The sequence below is a fragment of the Ambystoma mexicanum genome, chromosome 9, assembly GCF_040938575.1.
Source record: "Ambystoma mexicanum isolate Mex_15411 chromosome 9, UKY_AmexF1_1, whole genome shotgun sequence".
NCBI classification, from domain to species: Eukaryota; Metazoa; Chordata; class Amphibia; order Caudata; family Ambystomatidae; genus Ambystoma; species Ambystoma mexicanum.
In genome coordinates, this window is record NC_090931.1 from 1,280,991,034 (window position 1) to 1,281,007,334 (window position 16,301).

Here is a 16,301-nt window from a genome sequence, read left to right on the forward strand (position 1 = left end):
GGGTTTTTCACCCGGGGTATCACCTCTAGGCATCTCTGAGGGGAACAAGGCCGCGTTCTTGAAGACCCTTAGCATTTTTTTCCGAAATTCCTCCCACTTAGCTGGAGAACTGTGTTTTGTGGGGCAGGTGACCTTTTCTGGTGAATTGGAAGATTAAGAGGAAGGTGATCTATAGCGCCTCTTCTTGGTATGTCTCGATCTGGATGAGTGGTGAGAACCAATATGAGATCTCGAGCTGGAATGTTTTCTCCGATGACAAGGAGACGAATGTCTCGACTCAGCCAGGACAATTTCGAAGGGGTAGAAGATTTACCGATCTCACCTTTTTCCAGCTTCCTTCTACGCTCCCTCAAGGCTTTCGCCGTCATGGACATACATTCCTCACACTACGAGCACGGGTGCTTGGGGCCCAGGCACCGCAGGCAGATCCTGTGAGGATCGGTCAACCACATCTTTTTTCCACAATCCCAGCAGTTTTTTAAACCGGATCGTGGCGTCGATTAGGCGGACGAAGATGCCATCGTAGATTTGAAGATTTCTTCAAGAAAATCGAAGTTTTGAAAAGATTCACTGAGGAACCGAGCATTGCATCTCCAAGGCTTACGAAGCACGTAAAAACAGAACTGAGCAACGGATGCTGCGCGAGAATATTTATACCTATGGAGACGTCGGTGTCGATACAGAGGCCTTCGAGGGACACCGACTCGTGGGACGTCGACGCGCAGCGCCCTCTACTGGGAAAAACATTTCTGAGGCCAGCAAGCTGGAATTGGATGTGTCAAAGATAAGGAATACGTGGGAGCACACAATCCATTCGAATCATAGTGTTGTTGGTGATTCTGGTTTGGTAAACTGCTGAGGAAACAACATTTCTCCTGAAAATATAGATTTTCTTGCTTTCCTTGTCTGGCGGGGCCTCGGCCGACACCAGGGGAGTGCCTGCCCTATTCGGGTAGTGGTAACCACTAATGAATCAGGTTTAAGCTGACCCCTAATATACAGAGGGTCAGTGGGCGCTGGCCTGAATAGTTTCTCTATTCTGGCATTAACTGCCCTTGCAACACTAGGCCCCAGTAGGGAGGGCTGGATGCGTCTTTGTACCGACTGCAGGAGAGGAATAAACTGGTTGGAGAACCTTTTGTTTTCCTGAACTGTCTTCCACAAAGTCTTTGTCGACCTGTGCCTTCTGAGTGTCGATGTTAAAGTGTTGTGCAGCCTTCAGAAGCAGTTAATTGTATTGTAGTTGATTATCAATGGGAGAATATGCTACTGGCTGGTCCTGGTGGTCTGGCGACTGGATGACGTAAATGTCATTGTCATAGAATTGGTCTTGACTATAAAGGTCCCCTTGGGACCCTGGGTCTTGTGACTCTGAGGGGACGTCACAGTACATGTCCTGGGAGGGTGTCTTGGTAGGTCAAGGCCGGGGTGCCTAGAGCAGAGGTGCTAGGCTGTGGCTTAAGACGGGATTCTTTGGCAGGGGGTTGGTGTGCTGAGGCCCCTGACTGTGAGGCATCTCTAAGTGATGTTAGTTGACGTGGGTGTATGTCCATAAAGTCCACAAAACCCGACATCCTCCTTAAAAGATTATTAAACTGTTCAGGAGTATAATCACATGAAGGTGGGAAGCCTGATATGACAGGGGTAGCCTGGGAGGGAGTCTGGTCTTTTTGGTGCATAGCATCTGAGAGAGAGTCTACAGGGGGGCAGGGGTTGAGATCTACAGCCTGTGTGCTCTTCGAGGACAAAGGCGTCGAAATGTGTGACTTTTTTAGTGACCTCAAACAGCACCAAATGTATAAGCCCTTTAAATAGTTTCGGACCCCCCAGCTAACTTTACCCCTTCTTGGCAAAACAGCACCAAACTTTGCAGAACCATTGAGGGTCGGGTCTAAAATGACATTGCAAAATGACATACTGTTTCATTGAGTGGCACCAAAGTTATAAGCCATCCAGAAACTTCTTTTAACCAACCCTATTATGCAGAAATATGCATGGAAGCCCCCGAACATCTGAGATGAAAAAAAAACACAAGATTTTTGGCTTTTTATGGCCATATCCAATCCCATCCTCATCACCCCTCACATCGACAAATATAGTTTATTTTGTTTGACAAGTGCAATGTAGTATTTTTTAATATGTTTTTACTGCGATGTCCCGGACTACGGGCGCTGTTCGCAAATCCAACATGGTTCCTGTTTCAAAAGTTTTGACGCACCTCACATTTTTGATTAACCAATCAGAGGCGTCTGAGGACCCCGAATCAGGACCGGACCCAAATATCATTTTTTTTAAAAAAACTACTTTTTGCCCATTTTTAAAAGAAACACTGTACGGATTTACACAAAATTTACAAAAGCACGCTTTTGGGAAAAAGCTGCTGACGCGAATTTGGTGAAAATCCATCCAGCAGTTTTGTAAAACACGTTTTCCATTGCGTCGGAGGATTTCCACAAATTTTGGGCTCAACCCCCTATAACTTATCCTCCCCTGGTCGAAACCACACCAAACTTCGCAAACTCATTCTGAGGGGGCCACATACTCTTTTTGCAAAGTTTGGTGAGGCTTCGCCGGGGGGAGGAGGGGCGAAGTTATAAGCCGCCCAAAAAGTGCTCTTCCTATGAGTTGAGCAGCTAAACATTAACTACCACAGGCCCTGTAAAAAAAAAAAATATACACACACACACACACACACACACACCCCTTTCTATATATATATATATATATATATATATATATATATATTTTCAAAGCACTGATAACATCAGCACTCTTCACCCCCCCGCCCCCAAATTAGCGAAGTCCGGACGCCAAAGTTGAAATAAAGTAACAGTCTTTATTAATGCCTTGCAACGTGGCACAAAAGTTAAAAAGCCATCAAAATTTGGCTCTCCCAAAGTCCAAAGTGTCAGTGCACGTTTGGGAACGTTAACGCGTTTCGCGGCTTACCTCGCCACTTGATCACATATATATATATATATATACACCATAGTTTTAAAAATATGACTGAAGGTCCCATGATGGGGTGTGGCAGCCGTCTGGTACACGTGACTGAGACTGCAAACACTGAGCCAGGAAGACCCGCAGGTTCTCGGAGAATATAAAAGACATTTCCTTGGTACATACTATTTAAGTTATAAACACATCAATCCGTTGCTTAAAACTGAAATAGTATGCACCAATGAAATCAATGTATATAGTATGTACCAGGGAAATTTAAGTATAAAGAAAACAATGAGCAAGGAATAGATTTTCATTTGTATTCTCTAAATCGATGCAGAACAATGTACAAGCAAATATTACTTTAAAAAGAAATACAACAGTACTGTTCATATAGAAATAAATTAAGTTAAGGGAATATATGCTGCTGCGTCAATACATATTAAGTACAGTTGAAAACCAAGCAGGGATTAAGAAAATATTTTGACTTATACCCTTTTTAGTATGGTTTATTGTATATGAGCATAGCTGTTTGCAGAAAGCTTAAAGTGCCAACACGTGTTTTGATCCTCTGGACTTTGTCAAGGCAAACCGAACGAACCATTAGCAACTCATTAAAGTTAAACCATGAGTTCCACATTATTTGTATATCATAATGTGGCTACATAATTTAGAGCACACATATGGTGCTATTCTTCTCTATTGATGCCTTGTGGGTGGTTTAAACATGCATACGTCATATGTCGAAAAATACCCAGGTAAGCCTTTTTCATATATTCTGTCACTGTGGGGCAAATGGATCCCCAGCTGAAGTCAGCTTACACACGTCCCCGGTCCTGTGCGTTACGCCCACAAGGCATCAATACAGAAAAGGTTATAAAAAGGTTATAAATAAAAGTATTTTCTTAGTCCTAGCTTGTTTTTTAACTGTACCTAATATGTATTGGCGCATCAGCATGCACTCCCTTAACTTAATTTATTTCCATTCTTGGATGGCATAAGCTGCTTGCCACTTGTATATGAATGGTTGCAGCCACACTATTTGTGTAATTAGAAATTTACAAATTGGTGGTAGGCGCAGAATTAACAGGGTGAACGTCAGCAGTCTACTCTAGAAGGGTTCCATTTATTTTATGAAATATGGTTTGTACCTTTTGTTGGTTCTCCTCTTCTTCTACGATTGTGTCCACAAGGAATTGAAGGTCTTCCACTCGAACTGTCTCGTTACTATCTGGTGATGCCACAGTAAATGTCGGCACAAGCTTTAAGGCCAATTTCTGCAGTGACGTATGCAGCTCCTTGAAAATAAAAAGGTAACATGTATAGGCAAAAAGGTAAACATTCATGATGAATAAAAAATTAACCATAATCATATTTTTTCTTATTAGCACCCAGCGGGAGGGGGGTGGGGAGGAGTGGTAGCAGCCTCCAAGCAATCGAGATGCTCGGAACAAGGTCTTTACCTCATGGTAAAGCCCCCGCTCTGAGCCTTCCCGGAAGCAGGATGCCACCATATTCCCCACCAGGATTAAGGGAAATGTGGCTCTGCGTGTCCTTTTATAACCTTCTCCCTACACCCATTTCCACATCCCTCCCCTCACCCCACCACCCCATTTACCTTGTGCTCATGGTCCCTTGCCGACGCCGGGAACACTCATTGTTCCCCGCTCATCTCTGTTGCAGCAATGGCCACCATGGAAAGGCAGCAGCGCCAGTTACGCCCCCAAGAACGCCCTCGCGCAAGGAAAAGCCATCAAAATCCCCAATCCAGCGCAAAGGGCTGCGCCAACCCTGGACCAGTTTACCGGACTGCCAAACAGCAAACGCCAAGCGGGGAACGTGCATTACGGGTTTTGCGGTAACTTCCACACGCGCAAGGGCCTGTGTGAGTGGGGTACGTGTATAACTGTTGTTCGCGTGAATTTATACACATGATTGACCTGGGTACGTTTATTTCAGGGGTGTGCGGGAAATTTTACAAGCGATTGGCCTGTGTACGTGTATTCCAGAGGTGCGCGGGAAGTTTCACACGCGAAAGGGCCCTGTGCGAGTGGGGCACTGTTTTCCTGGTGTGCGCGGGAAGTTTCACACGCGATTGGCCTGGGTACGTGTATTTCCGGGGTGCGCGGGAAGTATTACACGTGATAGGCCTGGGTACGTGTATTTCAGGGGTGCGCGGGAAGTTTTACACGCGAATGGCCTGGGTACGTGTATTCCAGGGGTGCGCGAAAAGTTTCACACGCGATTGGCCTGGGTACGTGTATTTCAGGGGTGCGTGGGAAGTTATACACACGAATGGCCTGGGTACTTGTATTTCAGGGGTGCGCGGGAAGTTTTACACGCGATTGGCCTAGGTACGTGTATTCCAGGGGTGCGCGGAAAGTTTCACATGCGATTGGCCTGGGTACGTGTATTTCAGGGGTGCGCGGGAAGTTATACACGCAAATGGCTTGGGTACGTGTATTTCAGTGCTGCGCAGGAAGTTTCACACGCGATTGGCCTGGGTACGTGTATTTTCGAGGTGCGCGGGAAGTATTACACGCGATAGGCCTGGGTATGTGTATTTCAGGGGTGCGCGGGAAGTTTTACACGCGAATGGCCTGGGTACCTGTATTCCAGGGGTGCGCGGGAAGTTTCACAAGCGATTGGCCTGGGTACGTGTATTTCCGGGGTGCGCGGGAAGTATTACAGGCGATAGGCCTGGGTACGTGTATTTCAGAGGTGCGCGGGAAGGCCCCCACACGTCTCCCAGCACCCCCACCCCCCAGCAGTCAGGGGCACCTGCCAGCAGGCCCCCACTCATGTCCCCCTGCCCCCAGCTCATGACGATCCCAATCATGGCCCTTATGGCACAAAGACCCAAACAAGTATTGCATCCACCCACATAGAAAAGACAATTACATGATACAACCACAATGGCAAGTATGTAAATGAACACATGTCCGTCACACACACACACACAATGGTTGCAAGTGAATGTGAAAACCCATATCTTGACCTGCATGAAACCAATGAGATAATACCACACATCGAAGTATGACGAAAAAAATGTATTAAACACAACATGAATGTAATTAAAATCAAACAAACAACAATGGGAATAAAAAAAGAATAGCTGGATGTCCGTGAAAGAATGAAAAACAAGAAATCATATTCCAAAGAAATCCAAAAGAAATGGTGTCCAAAGTCACAGTCCAGCAAAGCAAATCCAAGGAAAAAAACAAAGTGAAAACCATTGCTCCATGGTGAAATTTAAAAAAAAGAAAGAGGAATCCAATGGTGAACTATATACAACAATCCAGGGTCCATGAGCCCAACTGAAGAAATGAAACCTATCAAAAATACTACCTATTAGAAAAATATATACAGAAACGTGGTGCATTGTCCAAGCGCAACCAAAATAAAGAAAAAACGAAAGGAAACGTAACACTAAAGAACTATTTACAAGGGCAGCGGGCTAGTCCGACGGCTCACTTCTAGATGTTTCGGGCCACGGCATCATCGAACTCCTGCTCAATGTCCTGGAGGCGGTCCTCTTCCATGGCCCCGAGGGGTCGCAGGGACAACGACATGTTCTCCTCCAACTCCCTGCGAATTGCCTCGAGGCACTCGGCCCGCCTCAGGGCCCTCCGCATGGAGTTCTCCGCCCTGACCATCGTGAGCCGTGCCTCTTCCGCCCGCTGCCGCTCCACATCTATGGCGTGGCCCAACCGCTGCCACACGGAAGACACTTCCCGTCCTGGGTCCTCCTGCCCTCCGGCCGATGCCTGCCCCTCCGATGTCGAAGGCCCCGAGCCATCATGGCTCCCACCTTGTTGCCGCTGCTGCTGTGCCTGTGCCCTGGCTCCTGCTGCCTGCACATCCTCCTCCAGCTGGGGTGCAGTTGTTGAGGTGGCCACCCCTGCTGGACGTCCGACTCCCGACTGTGGCAGGGATCTTTCCTCCACCAGCATGGCCGCACGGTCAGAGGCAGCTCCACAGGGCACCCAGGTGATACATGGGTGGGAAGATGGCACGGAGGACGACTGGCGCATAGGGGGTTCAGGTGAGGAGGGGGTCGAAACAAGTCCCAGTAAACGGAGGAATCCGGCCTGGCTGACCTGTCCCAGTAGGCTGACATTGTCAACGAGCCATTCGAGATGACGTGCAGTCTCCTCATGAAGAAACTGCAGGTCACCTCGCATGGCCCGTTGACGCAACGCCACACCACCCAGGACAGGCTCAACCCGGTCCCCGATAGCCACGTCCGCAGGCAGAGGAAGGCCAGTTGTCGTAAGCTCATCCCCTGCCTGAAAATGGGTCTGGACGTAGGCATCCCTGCTGGTGCAGAATGATGCAGTCACAGGATCGGGGACAGGATTACACACAGGCACCTCCGTGGCGGCCTGTGCTGCCTCCTGTCCCTGCCCCTGCACTTCACCACTAGCACCAGTGGAATCCCCACCTCCAGACCCCGTCTCTGTCCCTTGCACGGCCTCCTCCTCCACCAAACCCCCCACCAACCTGGATGACTCTGTGCCATCTTCCTCTGTTGGGCCCTGTGGGGTCTCAGCTGCCCCTTCTGCTGCCGAGGAGTCCAACTCTGACCTCCGCCTCTTGGACCTCCCCTTGGCAGCTGCGACCTGGGACGCGGCACCGGACTCCTCACTCCCCGACGAGATGACAACCTGGGAGGGGAGCCGGGCCTTGTTTCTCCGGCTGGCGGTGCGATCCCCGCCGCTGTGCTCCATAGCACCCTCTCCGCCCTCTTCATCAGTTGACGCTGCAGACAGGGAGAGATAGGAGACAGGCATCAGGGCACTGTACAATGGACTCATACACACATGACAGTTGCACACAAGTGTCATTGTCAAACTTCAGACATGGCATCACAATCCCCAACACACATGTCATTTCAACTTACACACATGGGCTATTCCACAGCCGTATCGCAACAGCCAGCACCATCCATACACATACAACAGCATGAGCAGGCAAAGGTGAGCCAGACATCACATGAGACACAGGGAGTGCACTAGACATGCCCACATGCCACCACACTTACATGCATGTGTACACCTCCACCAAGTGTCGCAGTGATGAGATCGGCATCCATGTCACATCTGGCAATCAGTCTTCTACATATCAGTGTCCCAAGCATCCATGTTGCATCACTGTTGCACCCTTGTCAAATACACACACATGCACATGTACACGGTGCAGATACATGCAGCTGGAACCGACATCCATGTGTGACACCACGACCATGCCTACTTACATACACAGTCATTCAAACATGTGTGCTCACACATCGGCATTTGGCATGCAAGCTTACACACACATGCACCATCCATGTGTCACACATGAGAGGCCTCGCATGTGTTAGCCTCGCGGCCCTGTACACACACATCCATACATGGCCCTACAAAACCACATGTGCAACCTGCACACTACTGGCACACCACCACACGCACAGCTTACAATCAGTATGCATGTACACTTACCGCTCGACTCCAGACGGGTCTGCCTCTCAAGGACCTGGACGTGGAGCGCTGGGGATATGCGTTCCAGGACCCTCATTTGATCTTCCGACAGGTGGCCCCGGCGCCCCTTAGCATCCGCTGCCTTCAAGAGGCGCCGGGCCTTCTTGAGGGTCCTGGACCTGAAGTCCTCCCAGCGCTTCTTGACATGATGGAATTGGCGGACTGCCACCCCCTCCGCGTTGATGGCAGTCACGATGTCCGTCCAGATCCTGGTCCGTCCTTCCTTGTCGGCGCGCAAACTTCCGAAGAGGGCATCATAGTGCCCCAGGACTTGCTCCACCAGGACACCAACTTCGGTGGCAGTGAAGCTGGTGGCCCTCTGCCTCTCTGGCTGGGGGTTGCCAGTGGTACCAGATAGAGATGTGCCCGACATGGCAACCCCAGAGGCAGGAGTGGGTGGGCAACTGGGTCCTGGGGCTGGGCTGTGGAGCGATGGAATCCCAGTCGGGAGTCTTCGGTTCCAGCAGGGGTGGTCACAGCAACTGCACCCCTGGCTGATGTGCAGGCAGCAAATAGCAGGGCACGTGGGCAGCAGGCAGGCAGCAGCAGATGTCAGGTGGGAGCGTGCTCGGGGCTCTGGGGGGCAGTAATTTGGCCTTCTGGGCAGGAGCGTGGTCTTCCATGTGCTTACGCGTGGCCAGCTTGATACGGAGTGATTTGGCACGTGAAAATCCAGCACGTCTGCGTGTAATTCGAGGAAAGGCCTGTGCGCGTAAGCGCGTCAGCACACGTACGCGATTTCATTGGATCAAAGGCCCTTAGGGCGTAAGCGCATCTGTGACGGGCACGCAGGTGTTTCCCTGAACACGGGGGGTGCATGTTACACGTCCAAAAACTGCACGTCCGAGTGTCAGCTCATGTAATTGGAGGATAGGCCCTTAGCGCGTAAACGCGGAAGTGACCTTGGACGTGTGGGCTGGTTTAAAAGGTACGTGTATGACGCCATTTCCTTGTACGTGCTTTTCGTGGAGAGCGAGTGGGTGAATTCTGCACTTCTCGTCGGTTCACACGCGATTTACTTCACAGCGTTTCTAGTTCGTACTCCCTGTTACCTCTGACAGTTTTTTTCTGATTTTCTGTTGGGCCCGTTTCCTCAAACAGCGTTCACTTCTTCTTTTGTCCTGTCTCCTCAGACACCGTACAATTCTTCTTTTGGCGGGGGTGTTGCCAACGCGCACACGCACGTATTTTTCACACTCTTTTTCCAGGCAGACGGTGAGTCGCGCACGTATTTACCAACTGTGCTTGCCCCGTGTGTCGCGTACCCCTTCAGAGGTCATTGTAGGCTGCGTGTCACACGCGTACGTTAATTTTTGTGTTTCTGGGTGTCAGAGCATAGTGCGGGTTCATTTTTCCACGCACGTGGTCTACGAGGGGTTGCGTACACGTTATTTTCTGTTTTTGGGGTGCCTGTGCGCTGCGTGACCCGCCATCTTTCCCCAGGGGTCACATACAGCCTTGCTAGAGCACTAGGGTACAAATTCCATCTAGTACCCTACCCCTTTGACCCCCCAATTGCCCAGGACAATAGTTTACTGCAACTCCCATACGCACAACAACACCAGTGCCATGGTTGGGAGGCGACCAAGCGGTAAGGGTGGCAAAGGTGGCCGAGCCTCAAGAGGTGGGCGTGGAGGGCGCGGTAGGGGACGTGGCCGGGATTTGCAGGGTACCCCTAGCCCCCCATGTGTGGAGGACCAGTCAGGGACACCCATGCCCCCCCCCCATGGTTGAGGGAAACGTGGCTGACACCATCCCTGCTCAGCCCTTGTTGGACCGGCCCATTGTGGCACCTGACCCGGCACAGGGTGACTCCCTGGCTGACTTCCAGGTAGGCAAGTCTAGGCCACGTGTGGTGGTGCAAGTTGGTATCACCAGGCCATGTGGATCAGGGGCAGCTATGTCATCTGCTGCCCCGAGTAGGCAGGGTGGGGAGGCTGCAGGGGCAGCTGCAGCTCCATCCACCCCTGCTCTGACTCTCCCAGCCAGGACAGTGTTGGTCCCAGTCCATCTTGCTAACGTTCCCCCTGACTACATCACACTTCAGCCAATGCCTGCACCAAGTCCCATGGTCAGTGTGCATTCCCACACTCCAACTACCCAGTCCACCGGTGCTCCTGCCCCTAGTGGCCAGAGCGGCGTAGGCCACTCAGGATCTCCACCACCTTCAAAGAGAAAGAGGAAGAGTGCACGTCCAGTACAGGCTGATGCCCCAGACACGGCTACACAGTCCGGCACACCAAGGAAGCCTAGCTTCACTGATGCCGAACGTGATGCACTTGTGCAGTATGTGTCCGCACATGACTGCAAAATGTTGATAACTGCAGGGTGCAAGACCACACCTGCTCAACGTCAGGCACACTGGCAGACCGTCGCGGACATCATAAGTGCCCTTGGAATTGTGAGGCGCACAGCTAATGATTGCTACAAGCGCTGGAATTACCTTAAACGCAGGGCAAAGAAAAAGCTGGCCTCAAGTCATGCCGCTACTCTGGTGACTGGAGGTGGGTCTCCAGCAGAGGACATTGAACTCACTCTACATGAGTATGTTGCTGGGACCTACGTCACAGAGGAACAGATCCAAGGTGTGGGAGAACTGCCAGATTACGAGGCATTGTCCGGTGAGTGCACATGCATGTGATCCATGTGTATGTTGTGTGTGTGAGGGGTTCCGATTGAGTGCTAGGTGAGGGTGTGTGGGCCTGAGTGGTTTGGGTCACCCATGTGCTTCATCCAAAACATTGTGCGCCCCTGGATTTGGGTATTACAGTATCCCTTCTGCCTACAGTAGACATTTTGTGCTACATCACGCCAGTTTCCCTTGAAGTGGCATCTTGCAACAACATTGTTCCGTATTTTTAAGTGTTCATTCAGGCTGATTGTTTCAATTCCCCCACTTTTACTACACATTTCTCAGCCCTATTGTCACATATGTGACATGCCATCTGTGTGATGGCATGTGTCATGTATGTGGATTGGACATGCCACTCACAGGCCAATGTGTGATGGCACTGCTAGCCAGCATGCAGCTCATGTGTTGCTCTTCCATCTTGGTGTCATCAGTGTCTGCCATTTGCCTCCCCTTCAAACTCAGTGACAGTGCATGCATGGGAGGGTTATAGTCATGTGGGACATGTGTCAATCAAGTACTGGTTCTGTAGCTTGTCAGGCCTAATTGTGTGCAATGGTGCTAATGCCTGTTTCCATTTTTTGTCTTTCATGTTTTTGCAGGGGATGACGCACTTGATGCTGTTGAGGCTGAGGAGATGGTGCAGACCCGGAGGGATCTCAGGCACGACCGGGCACCAGTGGGAGACGTGGTGTGGTAGAACCCTCTCTTGCTGCAGACCATTCTCTCCAGGGGTGTCTCTGGGTGCACCTCCCCAGACCTCTATTCAGGTGTTGATTCGGATGATGAGACCTATGTGCCGTCGCAGGTAAGTGTTTCTGGAAAGGATTCTTTTCTGTCCTACCCACCTAAACCAGGGGTAGAGCCCACTATGGGGATGTCAGTGTTGGTAGGTCCGCCTTTGGTAGTTACGGATGCAGGGCCACACTCCGCAACATCTGATCCTGTTCCTGGGCCAGCAGATCAGAGGGGAAATGCTGTCCTGCAGCCTCAGGCAGTGCCGACACAGCAAGGCGCAGTTCGCCTTGCCCCAGGCAGGTGTGGTGCCCGCCTACGCGGTATCCGTACGCCACCAGGCAATGCCGCATGGGAGCAATCCATATACGGTATGGTAAACCAACAGGCAGCATCATCCGAGATGATGGCTCAAGCAATGGAGAGGGTGGCCACTTCCATTGTCCCCCTAGAAAGGCAGATGGAGCAACTACAGCAGGCAACAGACTCCATTTGCCAATCACTCAGGGAGGACAGGTTGGCGTCCAACAGGGACAGACGGGCGGCCCTGGACACTCTGTGGGAAGCCATTTCTATGGAGACCCGGGGCCACAGGAAAGCCCTGAGGGTAGAAGTCCATCACCTCAGGCAGACTCTTGTTGACCTTGAGGCTTCCACTCACACGAGGACAGAACAGCAGCTGGAGCGGCTCACACGTACGCTCTCAGCTGAGATGCAGGCAACTCGGGAGGAGGTCCGGGCATCACATCAGGTGGTGCATGGGGATCTCCGCACTATAATCCTCCAGAACGAGACCTTCCACACCCGCATGCTTGCTGCCATGGAGGACCAGACTAGGGCTTTGCGTGGGCTGCCTCCCATAGCAAAACCACCTCCTGTGACGGCAGCAGCACAGGGTGAGGAGAGCGACCACAGCGAAACTGAATCTCCCACAATAGCGTAGCCGAGCAGGCCATGAGCCCATGGAGGTGTTTTTTTTTCCCAGCATCCACACAGGTGGCTGTTGGTGTGCACCCTGTCCTCGGACCTCCTGGGTGGCCTCCCCCACCCCCGCTGGCCCCCACATGGCCATTTTTGATTTTTGATTTGTGTTATAGTGTGTTGCCTTTTGTGGCTCCTGTGGGCATCCACTGTATTCCGGCTGGGCACATGCAGGCTTGTCCTGAGTTTGGGTTAGATGCTTGGGTTCGTGAGACACACACCCCTCCTGCTTCCCGTTTCCATGGGCTTGCAAAGGGCGTGCCCAAGTGACAGTGACTTACACAGTGACGTTGGACTCCCATGACATGTGTGGGCAGTCTGTAGTCAATACTGTGTATACATTCCTAGTGCATATTGCTGTTCTATTGTACACTGCATGTTGTATTGATGTGTGCTTGTGCATCCATGTCTCCCTCCTAATTTGCAGGTTCATTCCTCATGTCTTCACAAGGCCGTCTACTTCGGAGATGGAGTTCATGTTGTAAGCAGTGCACTTACAGATTTGCGTGGCACCAACACTGTACAGTTGGAAGTGGTCGATGTGCTGGCATAATCAGGTTGTAAGACTACGTATCCTTTAACTTGGTACTGTCATGTTTATGCTATGTTTGGGGTTGGGTAGCTGCATTGTATTGTGGTAAGTATTTGGTCATGTGTGTTGTTAGTTCTACATTGATGGGAGCATATTGTGTGTGGCCAGTTTCTATTAGGGACACTGTACTTTGTGACACTTGTGTCATGTTTTGGGGATTACTTTGTTTGCTCTCACATAGCATGACATGCCATGGTGTGTTGGGTGGCGGTGCTGGGGAGGGGTTGGGTGACATGGCACTGTTGTCATGTTGTATCTTGCAAGGGGGCAATGATTTTAGCAGCATAGAATTGTGTCTTTTGATGACACAGCATTGGTGGTGTTTGTGTAGGTAGGGATGCACACAATGGAACACTTCCAGGTGAACAATCTCAGGCTGGTATGGTTGTGACAGTTGACTGTCACTTGACTCATCATCATTGATTGTCAGCTGGTATGTGCCAGGGCGCGCACTCCACAGGGATGTGATTTTAGGTGAAGTAATTAGCCACCAGCTGCGTAGGGGCTGCCTCACCCCGTGCCCTTTCCCCTCACATGCGCAGCGGGCGTGCATGTGGTTGGGGATGCGGGGGCACCACCATGTCCACGACCAGGCCCCGGCGTGTTGCAACGTTGTGCAGGACACATGCTGCCACTATGATCCTGCACACTACTGGGGGAGCGTATAACAGCTGCCCGCCAGAACGGTCAAGGGAGCGAAAGCGTGACTTGAGCACTCCGAATGTGCGCTCCACTATGCCCCGGGTTGCAACGTGGGCTCTGTTGTATCTTACATGGGGTGGCGTGGTGGGGTTCCGAATTGCGTCATCATGTGGGTGCTCAGAGGGTAGGCACTGTCCCTTGGTGAGGTGGTGATGGGTATCATTAGTGGGGTTGTGACATTACTCAGTATCTGACATGCATGCATGTGCAGTGGCATTTATACTCACCAAGCAGCCATGTATCGCCATGTCGCCCAGCTTCTAGGTCCCGGTTTAGGGTTGACATTCTGTAAATCAAACTGTCGTGGGTGGAGCCTGGATAGTTGGCATATACTGAGGTGATGATTCCCTTGGCATCACATACTACCTGGACGTTGATGGAATGCCAGTGCTTACGGTTTCTATAGATGTGCTCAGATGCCCTGGGGGGACGTAGAGCCACATGGGTGCAATCAATGGCACCTAGCACTTTGGGGAATTGTGCCACCCCATAGAAATCCTGGGCGGCAGCCTGCCTTTCTGCATGTGTTCTGGGCAGGTATATGTGCCTGCGGACTGATGGGCGTGCAGTGATGATGGCCAAGACCTGGTGTAGGCAGCGTGACTGTGTGGCCTGTGACACCCCCCCCACTATGGCACTTGTCCGCTGAAATGATCCAGTGGCCAAGAAGTGCAGTACATTAAGGACCTTCTCCAGGGGGCTGAGTGCTTGGGAGCAGAGGGTGGGTGATGTGAGGTCATCCTCCCACTCACTGACCAGGTCGAGTATTATGTGAGGTGGAAACCTATACCTCCCATACACCTGGTCATCAGGCATCCCAAAAAGGCTGGTTCTGGGTGTAAAAATTCTGGCCCGGACTATCCTCCTCCTCCTCCTGCGGTATCCCACGGCCACTGCTGCTAGGAACGGAATATTCATCCTGGCGTCTGAGCTTGTTTGTTGTTTGCTCATACTTTTATGCTGCGCGGGTCGACGTACACCTGCTTCCTGCTGGCGTACGTGTTTCCGGATTGGCGCGTCTTTTTTGGTGCATGCCTTAGGCCCGTTCGATTCCATAAATACGTGTTGTAGGCGAGCGTGTAAGACTTCCTTCGCACCCCAGTAATACACGTACCCCGGTCACCCAGGCCCACTCGCGTGTGAAACTTCACGCGCACCCCAGTAATGCACGTACCCCGCTCGCCCAGGGCCAATCGTGTGTGAAACTTCCCGCGCACCCCTGAAATACACGTACCCAGGCCAATTGCGTGTTAAACTTCCCGCGCACCCCTTGAATACACGTACCCAGGCCAATTGCGTGTAGAACTTCTCGCGCACCCCTGAAATACACGTACCCCGCTCGCCCAGGGCCAATCGCATGTGAAACTTCCCGCGCAACCCTGAAATACACATACCCAGGCCAATCGCATGTTAAACTTCCCACGCACCCCTTGAATACATGTACCCAGGCCAATCGCGTGTAGAACTTCTCGCGCACCCCGGAAATACACGTACCCCGCTCACCCAGGCCCAATCACGTGTGATACTTCCCGCGAACCACAGATTTACACGTACCCCGCTCGCCCAAGGCCTATCGCGTGTGATACTTCCCGCGCACCCTTGAAATACACGTACCCCGCTCGATCAAGGCCTATTGCGTGTGAAACTTCACGCGAACCCCTGAAATACACGTACCCCGCTCCCCCAGGGCCAATCGCGTGTCGTACTTCCCGCGCACCCCCGAAATACGCGCACACACTATTTTTCACGCAGCGGGTGTCCGTGTTTATTGCGTACCCCTTTGCACGTCCTAGGGGGCCACAGTATGAGACATTCATCAGAGCTGTATATACCTGCTTTTTGTGGGCGCACATTTTGGCGCACATTTTTTTCATGCGCAGGGACGCGACCGCCTGCCTTCGTGTGGCGGACGTGTTTAGGCCTGTGCGCGTCTTTACCTGTGCGCTGTTTTGCCCTATTCGATTCCATGAATACGTGGTGTAGGCGAGCGTGTGGGCTTTCCGCTCACTTGCCTCCTGTATTTCCCCCGTGATGCCCACATTTTCACAAGTTGTTCCCCATTCCGCCTCACTTTGTTATGTGCGCCGCGCTATGTGCGCTTTCGCTGTGGCCTTAGCGCACGCCGTTAGATGACCTGTGCGCCGGCGTGCGCCGCGCACTTTTTCAGCGCACATCCCACATTTTACTCGCGCACGGACTT

General features: G+C 51.6%; 1 protein-coding gene across 1 annotated transcript in view; it reads right to left on the reverse strand.

The window, feature by feature from the left end:
• CEP70 (centrosomal protein 70) overlaps nt 1-16,301 on the reverse strand; it is a 1,232,997-nt gene that overhangs the window by 318,458 nt on the left and 898,238 nt on the right. The window contains exon 14 of the mRNA XM_069616613.1: nt 4,092-4,238. Coding sequence (XP_069472714.1) covers nt 4,092-4,238 — 147 coding nt within the window. The remainder of the gene's footprint in view (nt 1-4,091; nt 4,239-16,301) is intronic.